This window comes from Hemicordylus capensis, chromosome 1, assembly GCF_027244095.1.
Source record: "Hemicordylus capensis ecotype Gifberg chromosome 1, rHemCap1.1.pri, whole genome shotgun sequence".
Lineage (NCBI taxonomy): Eukaryota > Metazoa > Chordata > Lepidosauria > Squamata > Cordylidae > Hemicordylus > Hemicordylus capensis.
This window is the reverse complement of record NC_069657.1, coordinates 11082415-11103986: the sequence shown is the minus strand read 5'-3', so window position 1 is coordinate 11103986 and position 21572 is coordinate 11082415. Positions and strand designations below refer to the sequence as shown.

At 42.6% G+C, this 21572-nt stretch overlaps 1 protein-coding gene across 1 annotated transcript in view; it reads right to left on the bottom strand.

Moving 5' to 3' along the window:
* The window catches only part of RAB12 (RAB12, member RAS oncogene family), a 33129-nt gene that overhangs the window by 6155 nt on the left and 5402 nt on the right, over positions 1–21572 (bottom strand). Inside the window, exons 2-3 of the mRNA XM_053283073.1 lie at positions 10604–10664; positions 362–500 (exon numbers count right to left, since the gene is read on the bottom strand). Of these exons, the coding sequence (XP_053139048.1) occupies positions 362–500; positions 10604–10664 (200 nt within the window). The remainder of the gene's footprint in view (positions 1–361; positions 501–10603; positions 10665–21572) is intronic.

Below are 21572 nucleotides of genomic sequence, written 5' to 3'. Positions count from 1 at the left end.
GTGCACCTACACCTTGCATCAGTTGTGAATTTTGGAATTCAGCATCTGTGTATGGCGATGTACTAAGTGCATGTCTGCACAGCTGCCTCAGAATTGTCCAGTACTTAGAATCTGGAAAGAGGGCACATTTCTACTGGACTCACTCCAGGTCTTGGATCCAGATTTGTACAAGCAGTGCAAAGGTTATGTGGGGATCTTTCCTGCTGTTTTCTCTTTATTGAAGCCCAAGTCTCCAAAGGGGACCTTGGAAATGGTACAGGATGCAACAAAAGTGTTTATCTTCCACAAATCTGGGTCCAAGCAATTACACCCAGCATCATTATCAAAATCGGTCTTGCTTTCTTTCAGAACGGAAGCTTACCTTATCAATCATTTTCATCCATTTTGGCAAATCGTCAAACGTCTCCTTCTTCGTGATATCATACACTAATATAATTCCCTTGGCACTTCTGTAATAAGCTGAGGTAATGCTGTTGAATCTTTCCTGACCTGCTGTGTCCCTAGGAACCAGCAGCAAATATTGGTAAAAACACTGCCATTTCACAACACATCCACAAATTCCTAGCACAAGGACATCTGCATGCTACATCTGTACTTCTTTCTCTACTAAACAGACAAGAACTATTAACCATTTTTATATGGCATGTGTGCAAAGAAAGTGGTCATGTGGTAGCAAGCATGACTTGTCCCCTTAGCTAAGCAGGGTCTGCCTTGGTTGCATATGAATGGGAGACTTGATGTGGGAGCACTGCAAGATATTCCCCTCAGGGGATGGAGCCGCTCTGGGAAGAGCATCTAGGTTCCAAGTTCCCTCTCTGGCTTCTCCAAGATAGGGCTGAGAGAGATTCCTGCCTGCCTGCAACCTTGAAGAAGCCGCTGCCAGTCTGTGAAGACAATACTGAACTAGATGGACCAATGGTCTGACTCAGTATATGGCAGCTTCCTATGTAGATTCGGGGAGGTGGGGGGGGGACTTCCTAGAAGAACTGGATAGCAACCACAGTAGTACTGGTACAATGTCTGGCGGTGGAAGACATCTTACCCACCTCCTCTTTCCTCCTGAGCCTACCCTGAACCCCTCCCCTCAAAAGCCAAGACTGAGGGCCGGGGGCCTTCACAAATGGCATGGGATGCAGCAGGAATCTTGGAAGCCACGAGCAGAGCAGTGCTCCACAAGCAGCTCCCTTCATGATTTCGAGGACCACTCCCCTCTCCAGTCTCCTGCCATGCCCCCTGAGGTTGATAGAGATCCTCCGGTCCTCAACCATGGGTTTTAGGGAGGCTCAATAAGGAAGAAAAGCACGAGGATGCTGCCTTCCACTGGTGCACGTCGTACCAGCAGTACTTGAAAGCTACGCATTATTAATTTTTAGAGAGATCACCTGCTCAAAGGAGTAAGCAGCACTTCCCTTTCTATTACTCTTCGTTAGTTTATTAAACTGAAGGCCAGATTCCCAAGAGAGGTTTCTGCGTGGCTGTGAATTACAGAATTATCTATAATGATTTTTATCTTTTTATGAATTTTAAATATTTTACATTTTGTTTCAATTCTTTACAACGCCTAGAGATTTCTATACTAGGTGGTATATAAATCCAAATAAATAAATAAAGGCCTTGCAAATCACTGGTTAAGAGGAATATATGTAATGTACTGCTTTCACATAGGAATCTAAACACACACACACACACACACACACACACACACACACACACACACACACACACCAGCGTGGTGTAGTGGCTAAAGTGCTGGACTAGGACCGGGGAGACTCGAGTTCAAATCCCCATTCAGCCATGAAAACTAGCTGGGTGACTGGGCCAGTCACTTGTCTCTCAGCTCAACCTACTTCACAGGGTTGTTGTGAGGAGAAACTAAAGTATGTAGTGCACCACTCTGGGCTCCTTGGAGGAAGAGCGGGATATAAAATGTAATCATCATCATCATCATCATCATCATCATGTGTCAAGGTTCTTAAACCTGAGGATCCAAACTAAGATCTGTAGTACCCAGTTAGCAGTTGGTCCTAACAAGCCAGAGAAGGCGGCAAAGCCAAAGAAGGCACAGCTGCTTCTGCTTCCCGGCAGCAGCTCGGACTGCTCCCCTCTCCTCCTCCTGAGAGCTGTGCTCTACCTGATGAATGGCCAGCCTGCAGGCAGCGTGCCTCTCAGGAGGGGAAGAGGGGAGCAACCCTAGCTGCCTCCGTTGGTGCCCATAAACAATACAAAAGCAGCTGCGGACGAAAAATGTATTTGATGCGCTTCGATAATACATCTTCCCCAAGGCATCTTTCCACTTGATTGCCTGGGAGAGATGTGTTCTTACCAGAGTCCTAAGCAGACCTCTGGCGCCCCGCTGGTGCTTTAGGGCAGGCCGCCCCTGCTAGTACCCCGTGGCAACAACTGCTGTGAACCCGCCACCCAAATTACACGTAACACGACAATGAGGCTACACTAATGTGAGCTTACAATGTTATGAGCTGCATAAACACTTCCCTTTGTTATGCCACACCGGAATGTAAGCGGGAAGAATGCAGCCTTGGGATGGACCGGGTGTGGAAGAGAGAGGTTGTGATGTTTCAGACAGGAAGGGAGGCTCCCATTGGAAAGGACAGCCAATGTGGCATTACTTCTCACCTCCTAGGATGATCATGAATCCTATGAAACACCCTCACCCGCCATGAATGACCAGCTCTATTTCCTCACAGCACCAATAGCGACCAAGATTTTTCAACGCACGTTGCATTCATGCCATGCAACTTCATTCTAAACACATTTACTTGTACTTCAGCCTCACTGGGCTGCCAAGTAAATCTGTTGAAGATAAGAGAGCAAGGTGTTTCACAGTGTGCCTGTTAAAGTTTAGAATTCAAGCACTGCTTGAAAAGCTTTGATTTTTTTGGGGGGGGAATCAATATTATTAGGGCTGACATGTTATTAAGGATGCACTCCTAAAATTTCATAGTCACATGAGAAGGTGCAGAACAGGGTTTTTAAACTTATCCATCAGAGCCAGAGTGATGTAGTGTTTAGAGTGTTGGACTAGGACCAGGGAGACCAGAGTTCAAATCCCTATTCAGCCATGAAACCCATTGGATGACTCTGGGTCAGTCACGTCTCTCTCAGCCTAACGTCTCTCACAGGGTTGTTGAGAGGAGAAACATGACCATGTACACCACTCTAAACACACACTGCTCTGGGCTCCTTGGAGGATGAGTGGGATATGAATGTAAAAATGAAAATAAAATATTCTGGCTGGCTTTACCAGCCAAGCAAGTGTTATGGCCACAAGGACCCCCACCCTTCTGTCAAGGTCTTGTCTCTGATATTTGTGCTGCACCCCCAAAACTCAGCACAAGAATAACACTCCATTCCCCTCCTCATTCCCCTTTAGCTTGAAGCTAAAGCGATGAGGTGGCCATTCCTGTCACTGGGCTGCATTTTCAAGGTCTTCTGGAAGGGCAGTACATAAACAGGTCCCAGCCCTCCTCTCCAGCTTGGAGACTGAGTCGTCTCCGCAGCTGCACTGTGCTCTGGAGGCTCTCAAAGCACCTCCGAAGTGTGACTCAACTGTGGGGATTCAGGTCTCAACTAGAGAAGGGCTAGTTTTTGCGCTACACTCCTGAAGTATTTTGTGCTCCCCCAAAGCACAGCAAATCTGCGGGGACCATCTTTGCTTCCTCGATAGCTCCAAGGTTGGGGCTTGTCATGCCTGCCAAATAGTGACAGAATGCTCACCATAACAAGCATAAGTGTAGATCTCTGCTTATCCCTAACGTGTAGCAGGGAAACAAATGCATTTCCTTTTCAATTTACTACTGTCTTAAGCTCTCCAAGGAGAGAACAACTAGCTGAAAAGATTTCATGAGTATTTAGGCTTTCTGTCAAAATTGCTTCGATGTACAAGTTAATAACATCTCTTCTACAGTGACACTTATGTATTCTTCAGCAATACTGTACTAATATATAATAATAATAATAATAATTACTACTACTACTACTACTACTACTACTACTACTACTACATTTATATTCCACTCTTCCTCCAAGTCTCTAGATGCTTTTCCTTACCTAAACACACAGTTATAGTCAACATGCTTCAGGATTCAACAGCTAAAACTTAACTTCCTTTAGATGGCTTTTTAATATGGAATGTTGTGCGTATTATGAAGAATGCTGCATTTTGCCCTCTACACATCACACACAGAGTGCTGGACACCATACTTTTCTATGTCCTTCCCTTTCCAAGCACTGGATGTATTTTTGAAGACAGCACTTGAAATGTCTTATCTGCGTGGCAGATAAGTTGAATGAGGGCTGGTTTCTCATGTGGATATACTCAATGAAATACTTAAAATCTATTTGCAAAACCAACTTTTCTAGCTTCAAAAAAAGTATATAGTACAGTCCACTCGGGGCTGTATCACTTCAAAATGCAGGTGGGAGAACTGCATACTTGGATATCTACCCCCAAATCAAACTCTCCCCACATTTTGGGCGGTATAGAACTGTATTAAATACATGAATGAATGAATGAATGAATGAATGAATGAATGAATGTAGCAAGTTTCTCTCTTTGGTATCTAGCCTACCCTTCTAGATGACATGTTGGTGGTTTCATGGGCAATTTTAACTTTTGTAAGCTGCACCTAGACTTTTTGTGATGGCTGGGATGAAAGTCTCTCTTATTTCAAATAGTAAATAAGAGTTGGTTTTTCCACATGCTGGAGGTTGTACGCACAGAGATGCAGCATTAAATCTCAACCCCCCTTTCCCCTCTCTTCCTAGTGGCTTCTTCTCCCCAGCATGGCCACTACCTCCTCAGAAAAGTCTTCAAGATGAGGCTGAGTGCCTAGAGCGTCTGCTTTGCCCCTTCTAGAGTAGAGTCACCTTGACCAAGATGGCACTATCTTTAAGAAAACTAAACTAGTTGAGGTTTGCTGCATTTTCAAGAAAGCTAAACCAGATGCTTTAGGTCAGGGCTGCTCAACCTCAGCCCTCCTGCAGCTGTTGGCCTACAACTCCCATAATCCCTGGCTACTGGCCACTGAGGTTGGGGATTATGGGAGTTGTAGTTCAAAAACAGCTGGAGGGAGGCAAAGTTGAGCAAGCCTGCTTTAAGTGCATGGCCCCTTCCTGAAGACTTTCCCTTGCTTGTGGCAGATTTCTGAAGTGCCGATAACTGTGGCACTCTCTTCTATCCTAATCGTCTTTCTTTCTTTCTTTCTTTTTCTTTGATTTCTATACCGCCCTTCCAAAAATGGCTCAGGGCGGTTTACACAGAGAAATAACAAATAAATAAGATGGATCCCTGTCTCCAAAGGGCTCACAATCTAAAAAACACACACAAGACAGACACCAGCAACAGTCACTGGAGGTACTGTGCTGGGGGTGGATAGGGCCAGTTAAGACTTAAGACTGCCTGCAACATTTCTTGGGCATGTATTAGAAAAATATCACTCCTACCTCCAACCTTAATACAACTGCTTACTTGCAATCTACCCCCAGGTCCTCTATTAAACATGTTGCATGATAATACTTTTCTAGTCTCAAGCCAACAAGTAATATGGAAAGATGGGGACAGACGTGTTCATCATTCTATGCAGCCCCATGTTTTAGCAAAGTGACAATGAAAGGTAACCCTTAAGTCCAAGTCCAGTTCATGAGTACTGAAATGGGTGAATTCATATGTAGAAAAATGAGTATATTTAAAAATATAGCAGCCGGACTGGGATTCAAAGCCCATATGTAAAAATAGAGGGCTTCTGTGTGTGCATACCCAAGTTACTGATTTTAATTCCTTCTGGCAAGGACTGAATCCTGTGATAGTTGAATAGCTCTGGCAAGAGCTGAATCCCATTTTGAAGAGTCCCTCAACGGTCAGGAGCAGCTTGCAGTGAGAAAGTGTGGTATAACAGCCTGAATGTGCAGGCGGTGTTCCACATGTGACCCTTTGGATCCTGGTCCTGTTTCCAACAGTGGAGAGTGCCAGAAAAGGGTTAAGAGCGATTAACTGTCCTTGTAATTTATCTGGTGCTTTGGGTTATCCTCAAGCATAAACGGCTATATCCCAAACATATCCCTATAGCAATGGATACGGCTGTTCTGTGGGAGGTTCAAGAGATTCTGGCTGCCGAGAAATCCACTGGCTGCACTGGTCAGACCTCTCTCTACAGCAGTGAGGACTAGGGCCCCCAAACTGAACAAAGTTCCTCAGCAACACCTAAGTGGTATGAGGTTTGTCATCTTGGTCTGCTACACTACAAATGCTTCAGCTACTGCTGAAAAGGGCTGAACCAAATATTTTCCCAGCATGCTTTTTCGCCTCTGAAGCAACGGTTTGGGGAGGTGGAGGGCACCCTTTAAAGAGGTTTTAATCTCGCTTCTTTTGTGGCTGTTGACAGCTGCTTGCAGCGACTGCTTCTTGCCTCTGTTGCGACAGTGCCACTTGATCTTCATTTCATTCCAAATGCTCCCAGCCAATCAGGGATCAGACCATGGATGTGGTGCAGCCAGATCTGGCTATATGAAGACATCAAGGATTTAATTAAGAGGGCGAGGCTTCCAGTACTGGTCACATGGTTGATTCTAGCCAACCAAACACCTTCAGAGCTCTTTTGCCCTGAAGCAAAAAAGTGCCTGCCCAGCAAAGATTTTTGCAAAGCACCCCACCCTCTAATTTGGCTCATCCTTGATGAACAGTATTGGGACTAAATTTCTGGACAGAATGACTCTTACTTGCTCACACATTTGGGATTATTTTTTAAATCTGATATGAAAACCCAAACCTATTAGATAAGACTCTTTAGTATAGGGAGGCTTTGCCTGCTAGGAACTTACATTTATTCCAGTCAAACCTCAGTAGTATGAAACAAACGTTGCCAGGATATTGTTTGGACATATTATAGGCAAGGGCTCTTTCCCACAAAGCTTTTATTGTCTAAAAACATCTACTATAAGCAATAGAACGCAGAGGTTTGCTATAAAGGCTCTTCTTTTCTTCAGTTTCTAAAATATAAACTGATGAACTTGTATGAAAATATTACTATCCAATGCCCCATATTACTGGATCAGAAGAACTGTATTTATTTATTTATTTAATTTATTTATTTCCAAAAGGCACCAACTACTTATCTAAAACTTTTGTATTTGCCTGGATTGGAAAAATGGCTCTCTTCTCCATTCTAGTCTTCAACATATATTTCTCAATTTGAAACAAATAAAATTAAGAAGAACCACCACCACCACACTCCACCCAAACACTTCAAATAAAGACTGGAAATCATGCATACAGGTCAGTAAAAACATGCACCTCAACACATTCCAAATGCAAAGATTAGACTCTTCTGAAATGTTCATTTAATAGAGAACACTTAACTCCTAAATACACCCCAAGGGAGTTAAATAGGAAATGAAGATCTCACAAACTACTTTTCAGAAGGCTCAAGTACTTAGGTATGCTTAGAATGCGAATACAAACACTTGAATTCTAGAATTCATTGACAGGCACACGTTAGAAACAAGAAGGGGAAGGAAACAGCATGCTTGAAAACTGTATTTAAAAGTGCTATCATTCACATGATGATCTACATATTATTTACACATTAAGCCTCTTCACACACATGAGCAGCTAAACCTGGATTATCTGCCTCTAGCCCAGGGTTGCATTGATCGTGTGTCTGCTTTTCCTGGTGCTGTCAGATCCTGGCAACTGGCCACCATGTTTATGAGAGAGTGCTGTGGCTCAAGGGGCTGCTAGCTGTAAATGTGCCACTCTGCACAGATTGCTCTATGGTCCCATAGGGTTGGGCCCGCCTCCTGTCCCCTCATGGCCAAAGTATGGCTGCCAACGTCATGGGGTTTCTTGCCTCCTGGCTGTGCAGTCCATTGTGGGAAGGTTCTCCCAATTCTCAGGGGACTTCCCTCATCCAAGCTTGCTGCTGCGGCACTCATCTGGGAGCAGGGATTGCAGAGCCCAACAGAGCCTCTGCTCGATGGTCCACTATGGGGTAAGGCCACTTCCAGGTTCCAAACCACCTGCTTCTGATCGTGTGCAAGCACCCATTGTTTCTTACACATGTACTATCTGTGTAGGACAATGTCATGTTTGAGGAAGAAATTGGTTTCTCAAATGTTGTAGAGAAATATACAAATCTGCATTTTCAGTTAATGATTCTCTAAAACTCAACCAGTTTGAACAACTTTGAAGACGTAGAATTGCCAGGCCTGTTTTCACAGCAACTAGAGTGCAAGTTGAAGCTTTTCCAGACTGTCAACATGGATATCTTTACAATTCACAACAGCTGAAGTCAGTTCTTAGAAAAGCTGTGCAATACTAACAGCTGGTTTAAAGCAATCAATAACTCTCGCTTTTTTCAGGGGATGGGAGGGAGGATGCAACTTTTTTAAGGGACCAAGATGAAATAAATAGGACCAAGATGAAATAAATAGGACCAAGATGAAATAAAACAAGGTTTGGATTACATTTTAAGGGAACTTAAAATGAACAGCTACGTTTATACAGTGTCCAATGAAATAACATTGAGGCAGAAGATGCAGGTGTTCATACTTCTCCCAATGTTATGCTTCTGCCATTGAAATGAATAGGGCAGTCCTTGCTTGCGAGAGCACCACATACAGGGTGTGCACAAGGAACTGACTGGAGACAATGCCTGTAATGTCCCCGTTTGCATGATTAAAATGTACCGTTTTTGACATACTTCATTCTCAACGGCATGCTACTTCTCTAGACTGGCATCTAATTGACAAAGCAGCAGAGATTAACACTCCACTGGAAGTTCTTTTCTTTAAAAAATTCCTCAGCAAATTAATGGAGAATAAGCAATTTCAGGATCAATGGGCCGCTGTCATGCAGTCAGTTACTAAGGGTGAGCACAAACCGCGGCTGGAGCACTTTTTGAGAGCAGGAGCTTTAAGAAAGAGGAGCCGAAGTACCCCCTCGTGGCACCAGCACACACATGGCATCCATGTATGCATGGGTGCCATTTGTGTGGTCAGCAACACCATGCTGACCATGCAAATGGCGCCTGTGCATCCACAGATGCCATATGCATGCTGGCGCTGCAGGGGAGTACTTGGAATGCGTGCCACCGTAGCAGGAAGCTGTGTGGGCTGGCAGAGAACAGGTAAGGACCTGCTCTCCTCTTTTTTAAAGCTCCCGCTCCCAAACAGTGCTACTGTGTGTTCATGCGCACCCCTATCAGTTACATATTTTGAACACCCACCGAAATCCATGGGGTGAACTAACTGAAGGCAGAACTGCAATTCTGTTTTCTCAGAGGTTGAGATGCTTTTTGATCACTAGCTCTAAATATATCACAATAATAGTTAATTGGCACTCAAGGACATTAGCATGTTGAAAATCGACATTACCTCATATCAGCTTCAGTAGGCCCTGGCTAACCATCATGCGGGCTCAAGTACCAACCCTGTGGCCGTGGGATTCCAGGAGGGGACACAGATGAGGAATGAAGTCATGCCAGTAACGTTCAAGTGTTAGGCAAATGGGTGATACGGAAGATGCAACAGCAATGGAAGCAAGACAGACACATGGTGCGACAGACAGAGTGGATGGTGACCTGCCAAGAGGAGTTAGTCAATGGAATTCACTGCATCTATGCAAAGTTAAATATTAATCAGAATATTCCAGTGGGGCCATTCAAGCCACCACTGAACTTTGATGTTTTCCACTACAGTCAGTTAGCATACTTAGCAGTTATATCTATAATGCCCACTATGCATGAAGCACAAACTTGGTCAGCTTTTTTTTTTTTTTTAAACAGGATTAGGGTTGTGTTAACATAGCTGGTTTATTCTCTCACAACAGCAATGTGTATATTATTGTGTAATATGCACTGTTATCGGTTGCAAAGAAACAACTTCTGAATAAATGTTTCCCACCTCTTGGTGCCTAAAGCAATATTCAACCTCATTTTTATATAGATATTATTTCTCAATACCACTGAATAATAATAAACTTTTAAAAAGCATATAAAATGTATCTAAAAGAAAAGTTTTTTCAGAGGTACCAGTATAACAGATTTAAGCATCTAGGTGATAAAATGCCAGGACTCTCCCAGTTCTGAGCAGCTTAAAAGTACATGCTGATAAGAATATACTATAATGTTAGGTGTCAAAAGACAGTACTTTGCTCTACTGAGATTTGTTCATCTAAACAGCACCTAGAATGGTTGTATAAATGCAGGAGATCCACTTGGAGGCAGACTGGCCTATTGGCAATCCCATTAGAAAACCCATTTATCTATATCAACAAGGCCAAAAGCAACCCAGCTTGGCTTTGTTTTTAATCAAGTCTATTTCTTGGTGCCATTTCTGCAACGGGATTTAATGAAGTCATTAAGAAATAAAGGCTAGGTCACTCGATTGGTTTCTCCTATCCCACAATCATCCCCTTATAGATTTGTTACCTATTTCCAGAGCTGTGTGAGGGAAAAGGAAAGGAAGCAGCAAGTGGGCAAGAGCTAAACCAGTTTATAACAGTTAATAGTATTAGACAAGCACATTGAAAAGCATGCTAGAACACAAAACTTAAAACATTCTACTGGCTGCATTTGTTTTTACTTACCAGATTTGTAATCTAATTTTCTTTCCTCTTAGCTCTACTGTTTTGATTTTAAAATCAACACCTACAAATAAAATACAGTAAACAAAAGAGGAGGAATAAGCAGCAACAGCAATACAGGTGTGGTTTAATTTATTTTTGTACTGTTTCATAACTTGAATAGGGGTACTTAAAACCACCTTAGGCCACCGTAAAGGTGCAAAGACAAAGGATAAGCATTTCTTGCAATGAGTACATATAGACCTGTCTAGCATTCTGTCACTAGAAATATAAGAGCAGAGGATTGTTTTTTGTTTTTAAATAATGTATGCAACTTAAACTAGGATGTAACCTCCTGCCTTTACAGTGTTTATAGAAACCATCAGAAGACATTGTTATTAAAGTCAATTCAGTATTGTTAAGCACAATTTGCCTGCTGAAATAGGGTATCTAAAAATGGGGAAAGTTCAATCTAGAAGTGAAACTTGTCTGACCTCTTCATAAATCAAAGAAAGAGAAACACATTTAGTGTGTCCCTAGGTCTGTGCTTGTCAGTGAAAGTTAGGTACTTGCTTGATCTGAAAACATCTTAAGATGAAGGGGCTACAAGGATTCATACTAAATATAGTTTCCTTTAAGCATATATATTCACATTTCCATTATATGTAAGTATTTTAATTACTGGGAAAACACCTTAGAATAAAACGTTAACTCGTCTAAGAAAAAAAGCTGACATTGAGATTGCAAAGCAAATGGACAAGATAAACTTAGCCATTTATGCAAGCAATATGTAGTCTTGTGTTCATCACACAACTACTCAAGAATACACATGGCACCAGAAAATAAGGCAATCGACTGACAACGCAAGCATACATCATGCACAGAGACAAGCCCTTTTAAAGCATAGAAAAATAAGGCACAGACATTTTACACACTCTTCCTGATCCACAAGTTTAAATCATATTTCCCCCCAAGGCTTTTGGCCGGGATCCAGATCATCATGCAGCTATTTCGGTGAGCCCATGGGGGTGCTGCATTATAAGGCTACATTTGCAAGAAGGTGCCCCAGCTGGCTGGAACGGCCTTCTCTTTCAGTCATGGCGTGATAGAAGCTGCCCACAGACTCTTGTCCTCTCAGACTTAAAGGCTTTAGCTCTGTCGGGGAGGGAGAAATCTATATTTCCAGACGTGGGTTAACAACACGGCAGAAGAACAGTGGAATGGTAACGGCAGCTGCCCCCTCCCAGCTCTTTCTTCTCTTTTGGAGAGGGGAGAACGTGGGCTGCACGTAAGCATGTCAAAACAGCTCCTAGAGGACAGGGGTAGGAATATTCAGGTGAGTGAACTGGGTGCGGGCAAGCTGCTTATTTGCCAGACTAGAGAAAATAATTCAACATTGCACAAAATCAAGGTTTAGACCAGTAAGACTGAAGAAGCAGAGAGAGAAACAGTTATGCCAGCTTTGTAATTAAGCCCAAAAAAGTAACCAGGATGCTTAAAAAAACAAACACAAAACTTGCATGCTACTTTTCTGACTTTAACTTTTTAATGCGGTGCCTCTGTGGGCAGTAGTGGCTTCGACAGCAGTTGAAGTGCTGATCCCAGCAGCCAGCTCCTGCTGCCTGTCGTAATTTCTCCCCTCCAGAATGCACCAGGAAGTGATCCTAGATCATGGCACAGGATCATTTCCTGGAGCATCCTAAAGAAATTAAAAATAGCAACTGGCAGGAGTCCGCACCAGGAACATTATTAGCGCCTAAAATGTTGCTGAAGCCACTGCTGCCCACAGAAGCACACCATAAGGGCGGGGGGGGGGGGGGAGAGCACCACCTGGATTCTCCTGCAGTGACTACTACTACTACTACTACTACTACTACGAATATTTATATACTGCTTTTCAACAGTGCAGTGGGGAAATGGCTTGACTAGCAAGCCAGAGGTTGCTAGTTCGAATCCCTGCTGGTATGTTTCCCAGACTATGGGCAATACCTATATCGGGCAGCAGCGATATAGGAAGATGCTGAAAGGCATCATCTCATACTGTGCGGGAGAAAGCAGTGATAAACCCCTCCTGTATTCTACCAAAGACAACCACAGGGCTCTGCGGTCGCCAGGAGTCAACACCGACTCAACAACACACTTTACCTTTTCAACAAAACTTCCCAAAGCAGTTTACATACATACATACAAACAAACAAACAAGCATCCCTGTCTCCAAAGGGCTCACAATTTGAAAAGAAACATACAATAGACACTAGCAACAGCCACTGGAGGAATGCTGTGCTGGGGTTGGATTGGGCCACTTGCTCTCTCCTTGCTCAAAGAGAATCACCACTTTTAAAAAGGCACATCTTTGCTCAGGTAAAGATGTACAAGTACAAGGCTGAGCTATGCACACATATTGCTGGTCGCTACAGCCTAGTACGGTCCACTCTGAACGTGATGACTGAGATCCAAAGTTCTTTTAACTGGTGATGCCACCATTTGAACTCGTGGCCTACTGTTCTACCAGTGAGCTATGGAGCTTCTCCTGCTTCGGTTGGATAGGCTATTTCACTAATGCCTACCTTAGCTAACAGCCACACAGGCTGTTCAGATACAAATGGAAATAATGGATTTCCATTTCCAAAACTGTGGATTTTAATCTGTGACTTTTATATTGTTTTAAATTTTGTACACTGCCTAGAGATATACATATCAGGTGGTATAAAGATATGATAGATAGCTAGATGGATAGATAGATGTCAAATGATTTCAAAGCATCCTCTATAATAAAGCCCTTGAGTGTAATCCCGTGTCCCTGCCCGTGTCTTTCTCAGCTGTTCTGGGCATGCGCAGAGCGCATGCCCAGAACGTCCGAGAAAGATACGGCTGCAGGGACACGGCGGCCATGTTGGCTCCCGTCCAGCAGCAGCAGAAACTGGAAGCGGGGACTGGGGAGGGCAGAGGCAGCAGCGGCGGAACCAGCCCAGCCGCAAAAAAGCCGCGGGGAGAGGAGAGGCGGCGGCGGGTCTTGCCCGGCCGGTGAAAAAAGAAGGGAGAGGAAGAAGCCGGGCGAGGCGGCGGCAGAGCCGCCGCCGCGGCTGGACGTGGTGAGGAGGCGGCGGGGAAAGCAGAAAAGGGGAGGCCGTTGGTGGCGGGGGGCCCTTGCCCAGCCCGGGAGACCGGCCGCGGCATGGAGGCTGACGGCGGCGGGAGGGGGAATGGCGGCGCGGGGCCCGGAGCACACAACTCCCCTAGCGCCTGTTATTTTAACGGGCCTGAAATAACTAGTATGCTTATAATGGCTCTGCTTCTGGATGCTCAGGTGGAGACGGTGGCCAGAAGTGCTTTTGCATAGCTGTGGCTAGTGCACCAGCTGTGACCCTTTCTCGAGAAGGCAGATCTGGCCACGATTACGCATGCCTTAGTCACATCATGGCTGGATTACTGCAATGTGCTCTACATGGGGCTGCCCTTTAGCATATTCAGAAACTTCAGTTGGTGCTGAATTCAGCTGCCAGGGTTCTCTCTGGAACTGCTCGCTCAGAACATACAACACCTATTCTGAAAGAGTTGCACTGGCTACCAATCTGTTTCTGGGTCCAATTCAAGGTGGTGTTTTTAAAGCCCTAAATGGTTTGGGCCCTGGATATCTGAGGGACTGCCTGCTCTCAAGGGTTTCTACCTGTTGGACAAGATCATTGAAGGGGACTCGGCTGTCAAGCACGCGGAACAGGGCCTTCTCAGTTATTGCCCTCGGGCTTTGGGATGCTCTCCTGGCTGGCAAAATATGACTTTTCCTTGTCATATTTTGATGACTGGTCAGCCTAGATCTGGAAGTGAAGATTTCTGACTAATAATTGGCCAGCCCATGTTTGGAATCAAAAGCCACAGGTTTTAGAAAACAAGTAAAGACGTGGCTCTTCAACCAGGCTTTTAAAAGAGATACATTTTTAACTGCTGCTCTGTTTTATGTATTATTGTTTTATAGAGGTCTTTAAATAGAGATTTTATAGAGGTTTTTCAATAGAGATTTTTTATATTCATATTAATAGCTCTACTGTTTGTATTTTAATTGTGAATTTTAACTATATTGTAAACCACTTTGAGATTATTTTAATGAAAAGTAGTATATAAATTGAACAAATAAATAAATAAACCCGGTGCTTATGGAATGCTTAGACTGTAAAAATGTCCACATTTTTCCTTTCGTCCCTGGCGCTCTAAGCTTAGCAACTATTTTTATCACACATACACACACCCCACATTCAGTGTAAAATTAATCTTTACAACCATGGCTGATTTACAAATATGTTTGCCGTCAGAAAAATTAGCTTGCCACATATTGCCATGAGTCAAATGGTCAAACAAAAAATAGTTCCCTATTAAACAGCTTAAAACCATCTACATCAGGGCTGCTCAGCTTCAGCTGTTTTGGGACTACAGCTCCCAGCATTCTCAGCCACAGTGGTCGGGGATGATGGGAGTTGTAGGCCAACATCTGCAGGAGAACTGAATCTGAGTAGCCTTGATCTATATAATGGCTGGTTGTATAACAAGTGTAAAAGAGCTCATAACAGGATGCATTTATTTATTTATTTATTTATTATTTGTTCGATTTCTAGACTGCCCTTACAGTATAGCTCAGGGTGGTTCACAAATATCACAAAACAGTTAAAATCAATCAATGATCGGGAACAAAGATTTTAAAATACAATAAAGCAGCTAAAAAAATTAAAACAATTCAAAACCTTATTAAAACCTGATACATTAAGAACCCTTTAAAACAATTAAAAAATCTTTAGCTTCAATATTCAAGTAAGTTTGACTAGTAAAGTATCTGCGAAGAGCAAGAGTTGAATTCTGGCAAATATAACAGTAACTACTTGGGTATAATTGGCTTTTTCATGATAATGTGACTTTTTTCAGTCATATTTTGATGACTGGTCACCCTAGATATGGAAGTGAAGATTTCTGACTAATAATTGGCCAGCCCATGTTTGGAATCTAACACAAGCTAGTTTTTTTAGACACAGGTTGGCCAACGATGAAGCATCTGCTGAGTAAGACAAAAGCCTGTGAAGCTTATTGTCAGGTGACTGGAATAGTGGTGTGAATTTGCTTTAGAATTCAAAGGATGTAGGAACTTTCCCCTGACTACTGCAGATTCTGGAATAAGATGGTTTCCTTTTTCTTTGCCATTTCAGATGTACCTTAACAAGGTTTTGCTGGTGATACCACAAAGGTGAGAGAGTAAGAAGAAAGTTAGCTTAAAAAGCATTAACGTTAAGTCCTGCTATTTACTCACAAGTGACGAGGCAGATCAGGCCAGATTGTTTTTCAGCCCATTTTGACATCTACATAAAAGCCAGAGATTCCGAAATGGAGTGGAAGCATCTCTAGACGGCCCCCCGCCCTGCCTCCAGTGCATTCCATATGTTGCTAAGGGAGTGGTGCTTTCTAGCAACCTGTGCCTCTCTTGGCCTGGATGGCATTCTTCCCAACTCAGCCCTCCATTGGTAAGTAACACAAAGTCGGTGGAGAGGTCTAGGAGAAGAGAGGCATAGGCTGCAAGCAGGCCTTGGAAACTTCTGAACATGCTACGGCAACTGGGTATCATGGGAATTACAAGTCATTATCTTCAGAAGCCTGAAGCCTGAACTCCTTGTGGCCTGGATGTAAATGTATTTAATTACTTTACTATATAATGTGAAGGGGGATGCTCTCTTGACCATCCCGATCGGGAGACACACAAGCTTCAGGCCCTGAGGCTTCTTGGCACTGCACACTTCATGACAAAACAACAACAACAAATATTTATATACCGCTTTTCAACAAGAGTTCCCAAAGTGGTTAATAAATAAATAAGATGGCTCCTTGTCCCCAAAGGGCTCACAATCTAAAAACAACAACAAAACCCGCACACAGACACTATATGACCTAGAAGGCACCACATGAATCATAATCGATCTGTTTAAGAAGCGCATTAGTTTTGGATATCTAGGGGAAACCCTCTTAATTAATTTACTTTTAAAAGATTATTAGATGTGGGGGCATCTGCCCATGAGTACCTTTCAGTGATCAGTTAAATTGAAATAAACTTGCATATTATTAAACAAATAATATGAGGTACCTTGAGATTTTGAAGAAGAGACTATTATAGCACTAAAGTCAAATCAGCCGAAAAAGAACAGTGTCTCTCTCACAGCTCCACTGACTAAAATTAGCCCCTGATCAATCAACAGATCAGATTACTTTATCACGGTCATTGACTGGAACAGAACAAGCAGAGAGCCATCAACAACAAAATTAACAATGATCAATCAACTAAAGCATTAACTGATCAATCTGTAACTAACCAATTAAAGTTTGCAGCTCTGGTAGAACTGCTTCTAATTGCAAGACTGAAGCATTGTAAGTGGGGATAACAAGCATAAAAAGTCACTAAAAACAGAACTGTCAAAAGCCCGACACAGATGTCAGCCCTGCCATGATTGAATAATGTTTAGTTTTGGAAAAGAAAATTATCTAACACACAAAACGTTACCAAAAATTATTTCATCTAATGTTATGATCCAAGCTAGGCAACTGGGGAGAGGGATGGGAGAATAAAAACTGGGACAGAGTAGACGTGGTCCTGCGGTCTGGCTAAATCCCAGTTTGGAAAGACATTCTGCTTACTGGCACGCTTCCTGTCAGCAGGTCACAATTTCTTTCTTCATTTGTGGCCCTAAATTCTACAGTGCTGCCGTATTCTGTAAAATTATGGCCATGTTCTACTAGGGCAGTTTACACTAAGTGAATTTCAAAAGAGACTCCTCCTATTATTTTATTTATCAATCATATTTTTATACTGCCTGATATGTACATCTCTAGGCGGTGTACAAAATTTAAAATATTTATAAGTCACAGTTTAAAATACATGACACAATACAAATAGAATAAAATAATTATTAAAACAAGTTTTAAAAATTATTAAAATTAATTCTAATTAAAAGCCTGAGAAAACAAATGAGTCTTGCGGTTCTTCCTGAGAACAAACAGAGAAGGAGATGCTCTTATTTCAGCAGGGAGCATATTCCAAAGCCCTGGGGCAGCCACAGAGAAAGCCCGGTTCTGGGTCGCCACCAAACGAGCCGGTGGCAATCGTAACCGGACCTCTCCAGAAGACTGTAACAGGTGGCAGGGTTCATGACAAAGGAGGCACTCTCTTAAATAGCCTGGATCCAAGCCATTAAGGGCTTTATAGGTAAGAACCAGCACTTTGTATTTCACCTGGAAACCTATCAGCAGCCAGTGCAGTTCTTTTAAAACCAGTGTTATGTGGTCCCTTCGTGTTGTCCCAGAGACCAATCTGGCTGCCGCATTCTGTACCAATAGTAGTTTCCGGACAACATACAAAGGCAGCCCCACATAGAGCCCATTACAGTAGTCAAGCCTGGAGATTACCAGCTTATGTACCACTGTTTTAAGGTCATTTGCCTCCAGAAATGGGCGTAGCTGGCATATCAGCTGAAGACAATAAAAACTGCTCCTGGCCAATGCATCAACCTGTGAAACCAGGGAGAGCTTGGGGTCCAGGAGCACTCCCAAGCTACATACCTGATCTTTCAGGGGGAGTGCAACCCCATCCAGAACAGGCAGGTCTAAACCATCTCTTGGGCCCTGCCCACGCCCCCACCCCCACCCCCAGTCAGTACTACCTACAAGGTGTTTGAAGCATTCCATGCTTTTTGAAACACACTAGGATGAAATCGGTCATGCAAATGTGACCCCAGAGTAGTGAGAGATACTTAGAACTACTTCCTGAAGCCCAGCAGAAGTAAATTTGTAACTTCTTTTATTTTCTACATGACTGGAAGGAAGGAATGACCTGCAAATGTAACATAGCTGTTTGTTCCATTTTTCACTGCCAAAGTGAAGTTTCAGGTTAAGACATAAACCAAACTGCTTACTTGTTTTGCTACTTCCAATACTATTTCAGCCATTTACAGCTTGATTGCTGAACTTCACTCTCATTACCAAACCAACACTCATTTACTGTACTTTGCTCCACCCATCAGCTCATTTTTCATTGTGTTTCAAGAACATGAGAACAGCCCGAGGCCTATCTAGTCCAGCATCCAGTTTCAGTGGCACACCAAGTGTCTCTGAGAAGCCACAGGCAAGAGGTGAGAGCATGGCCACACTTCTGCTGTTGCTCCCCTGCAACTGGTATTGAGAGGCATCTTGCCTCTGAGGCTGGAGGTGGCCTATCCGCCATGCATTTGTTTAAGCCCCTTTTAAAGCCATCCAAGCGAGTGGCCATCACCACATCCCATGGCAGAGAATTCCATAGTTTAGTTATGCACTGTGTGAAAAAAAAGTACTTCCTTTTGTTCATCCTAAATGTCCCAACCTTCAGTTTCATGGGATGATCTAAGTGTTGTGATAGAGGAAGAAAAATTTCTTTGTCCACCCTCTCTACTCCATGCATAATTTTATTCACCTCTATCAGATAGATATAAGTTTATTCGGTCATTGACCAGCAAACATTTACAATAAACCAGTAGGTATTTTACAAATAATATAACAAAACCTGGCCATAACAGAGATCATATCAGTGTCCACATTAGTTAAAAGATAATTTAAATAAAATCCATCAGACCAGCCAGGCAAATTATCTAACATAGGAGATAGAAGTCTTAAATGGGGTTCACCATAAAAATCACAATAAAGAATAACATGCGAGGTGGATTCTATAACCCCTTTGCCACATGGGCAAAGTCGTAAAAATAGCAGAACTCCCTTAAACCTGCCATCCAATACTGCTGTAGGAAGAACATTTAAATGCTCTAAAGTGAGGGCTCGTCTAAATTTAGGGACAAGCACCACATCAAAGTACTTAGCTGGTTTATCATGTCTCCCCATAGTCGCCTCTTTTCCAAACTAAAGAGCCCCAGTTGCTGTAGCCTAGTCTGAGAAGGAAGGTGCTCCAGGCCTCTAATAATCTTAGTTGCCCTCTTCTGCAACAACGATATGTTTCTTCTCTGCATCTCACATTCTCAAATTTGAGAAGAGAATTATTGATGAAGGTTTTATTTATGAAACCTTCAGTTTCATGGGATGATCTAAGTGTTGTGATAGAGGAAGAAAAATTTCTTTGTCCACCCTCTCTGCTCCATGCATAATTGTATTCACCTCTATCATGTCTCCCCATAGTTGTCTCCCCATAGTTGTCCAAACTAAAGAGCCCCAGATGCTGTAGCCTAGTGTCAGGCTTCGTTGTTGGTCTTTGACATAAGAAACAGGTTTAAAAACTCTGTCCACTTGTGAAGGTCACTGGGCATTCGTCTTGAGCAAACCATTGCCTCTCAGGCTAAACAACACTCAGCATCCTAGGAGTATATTGTAGGCCTTTACCATTGTTTCCCCAAGGCTGTTGAATGCTTTTCCTGTGGAAATTAAGAGATACTCTTATTTGCCAACTTGAAAAGGAGCTGTAAACATTTTTGTATCAGATCATGGTTTTTTGTTTTTGGTAAGCTAATGGCTATTTTTAGTTGATTGCTCTGTTGGTTTTATCCTACGGTAACTGTATTTTTAGTTTCCATAAGCTACTTTGGGTATTTACGAAAAGCAGCATAGAAATGCTGAAAATAAATAAATAGTAGTGGTAGCCCCTGCTTGTATGTGTTATACTTCCTCTGGTTTGTTTTCCTCATAAGAACTATTCTAGTTTAATTATTTGATCCAATTGCAAAATATGCGCCATGTTTTTGAACTAAAAAAATACATATGGCTTTCTTAGTTCTTGGCAACATCACTGCAATGGCACTAAAATGAGAACAGTAAGAAATTCCAACTGTTAGAAGGATCAAGAGTTGTCACTACACCAGCGCTGTTTTTCCAACATGTATGAAGCAGTTTGCAAGAGACACACAACTTAACAGGATTATTGTGGGAAACACCAATTACACTGCTGCTTCCCCACAACAAGCATAAAGTGTCGATGTCATACCTCTGTGTACAGGAATCTGGGAATGGGCTCACCAAAAAGAAGGATTTGTGAAGCATTTGGAAGGTTGCAATGTTTCATAGCATGTTTTATATAACCTAGCTGGGGGGTGGGAGAGATTTGTTCTATTATTGACCACCACCACCCCTTATATTTGTATGTTAAGAATCATTGATAGGACAGAACAGGAATTTGAAACACAGAAGTAAAAACCCAAGGTCCCATGCCCTGTTCTGTGATGACCTGTCACTTCTGCAATCCATGCTTTCAGTTTCTAAAATTAGCACACATATGATGACTGGTAAGTTACTATAATAAGTAACAAAATAAGTTGAAATTACAATGCAAGATGATATCATGAGTTCAATTACATTTTCTTTAATTTACTACATGAATCCCATATTAAACAGAGAGATTCTTCCTTCATGTGCAGATTGTCAGCTTGATCAGCGAGAACACTGTAAACCACAGAGGGCCACACAGCCAGTATAGTGTAGTGGTTAGAGTGTTGGATTAGTAGGACCAGGGAGATCCGAGTTCAAATCCCCATTCAGCAATGAAACTCACTGGGTGACTCTGGGCTGGTCATGTATCTCTCAGCCTAACCTACCTCACAGGGTTGTTGTGAGGATCAACATAACCATGTACACCGCTCTGGGCTCCTTGAAGGAAGAGCAGGATATAAATTTTAAAAATTAAATAAATGTACAAGATTTAAAGACCAATTAATGTAGTATGCATGAAATGGTAACAAGCAGTTGAAGCCTATCCATCCCTTTGTTATGGGCATCTTATTTCTTAGGACATTTAGAAGCTGGTAAATTAATTTAAAACTCAGTTCACACCTACCAAAATTAATTTTAGACACCATGAGAGCCAATCAGTTTTAAATGAATGTTTATCCACATTACTCACTTTAGTCTGTGCTAGGATTAGTAGAATATCAGAAGAGGATCTTTACATATGCACACATGTGTAAGTGTCACTGAGCTCAAGAACCTACTGAAATCATTC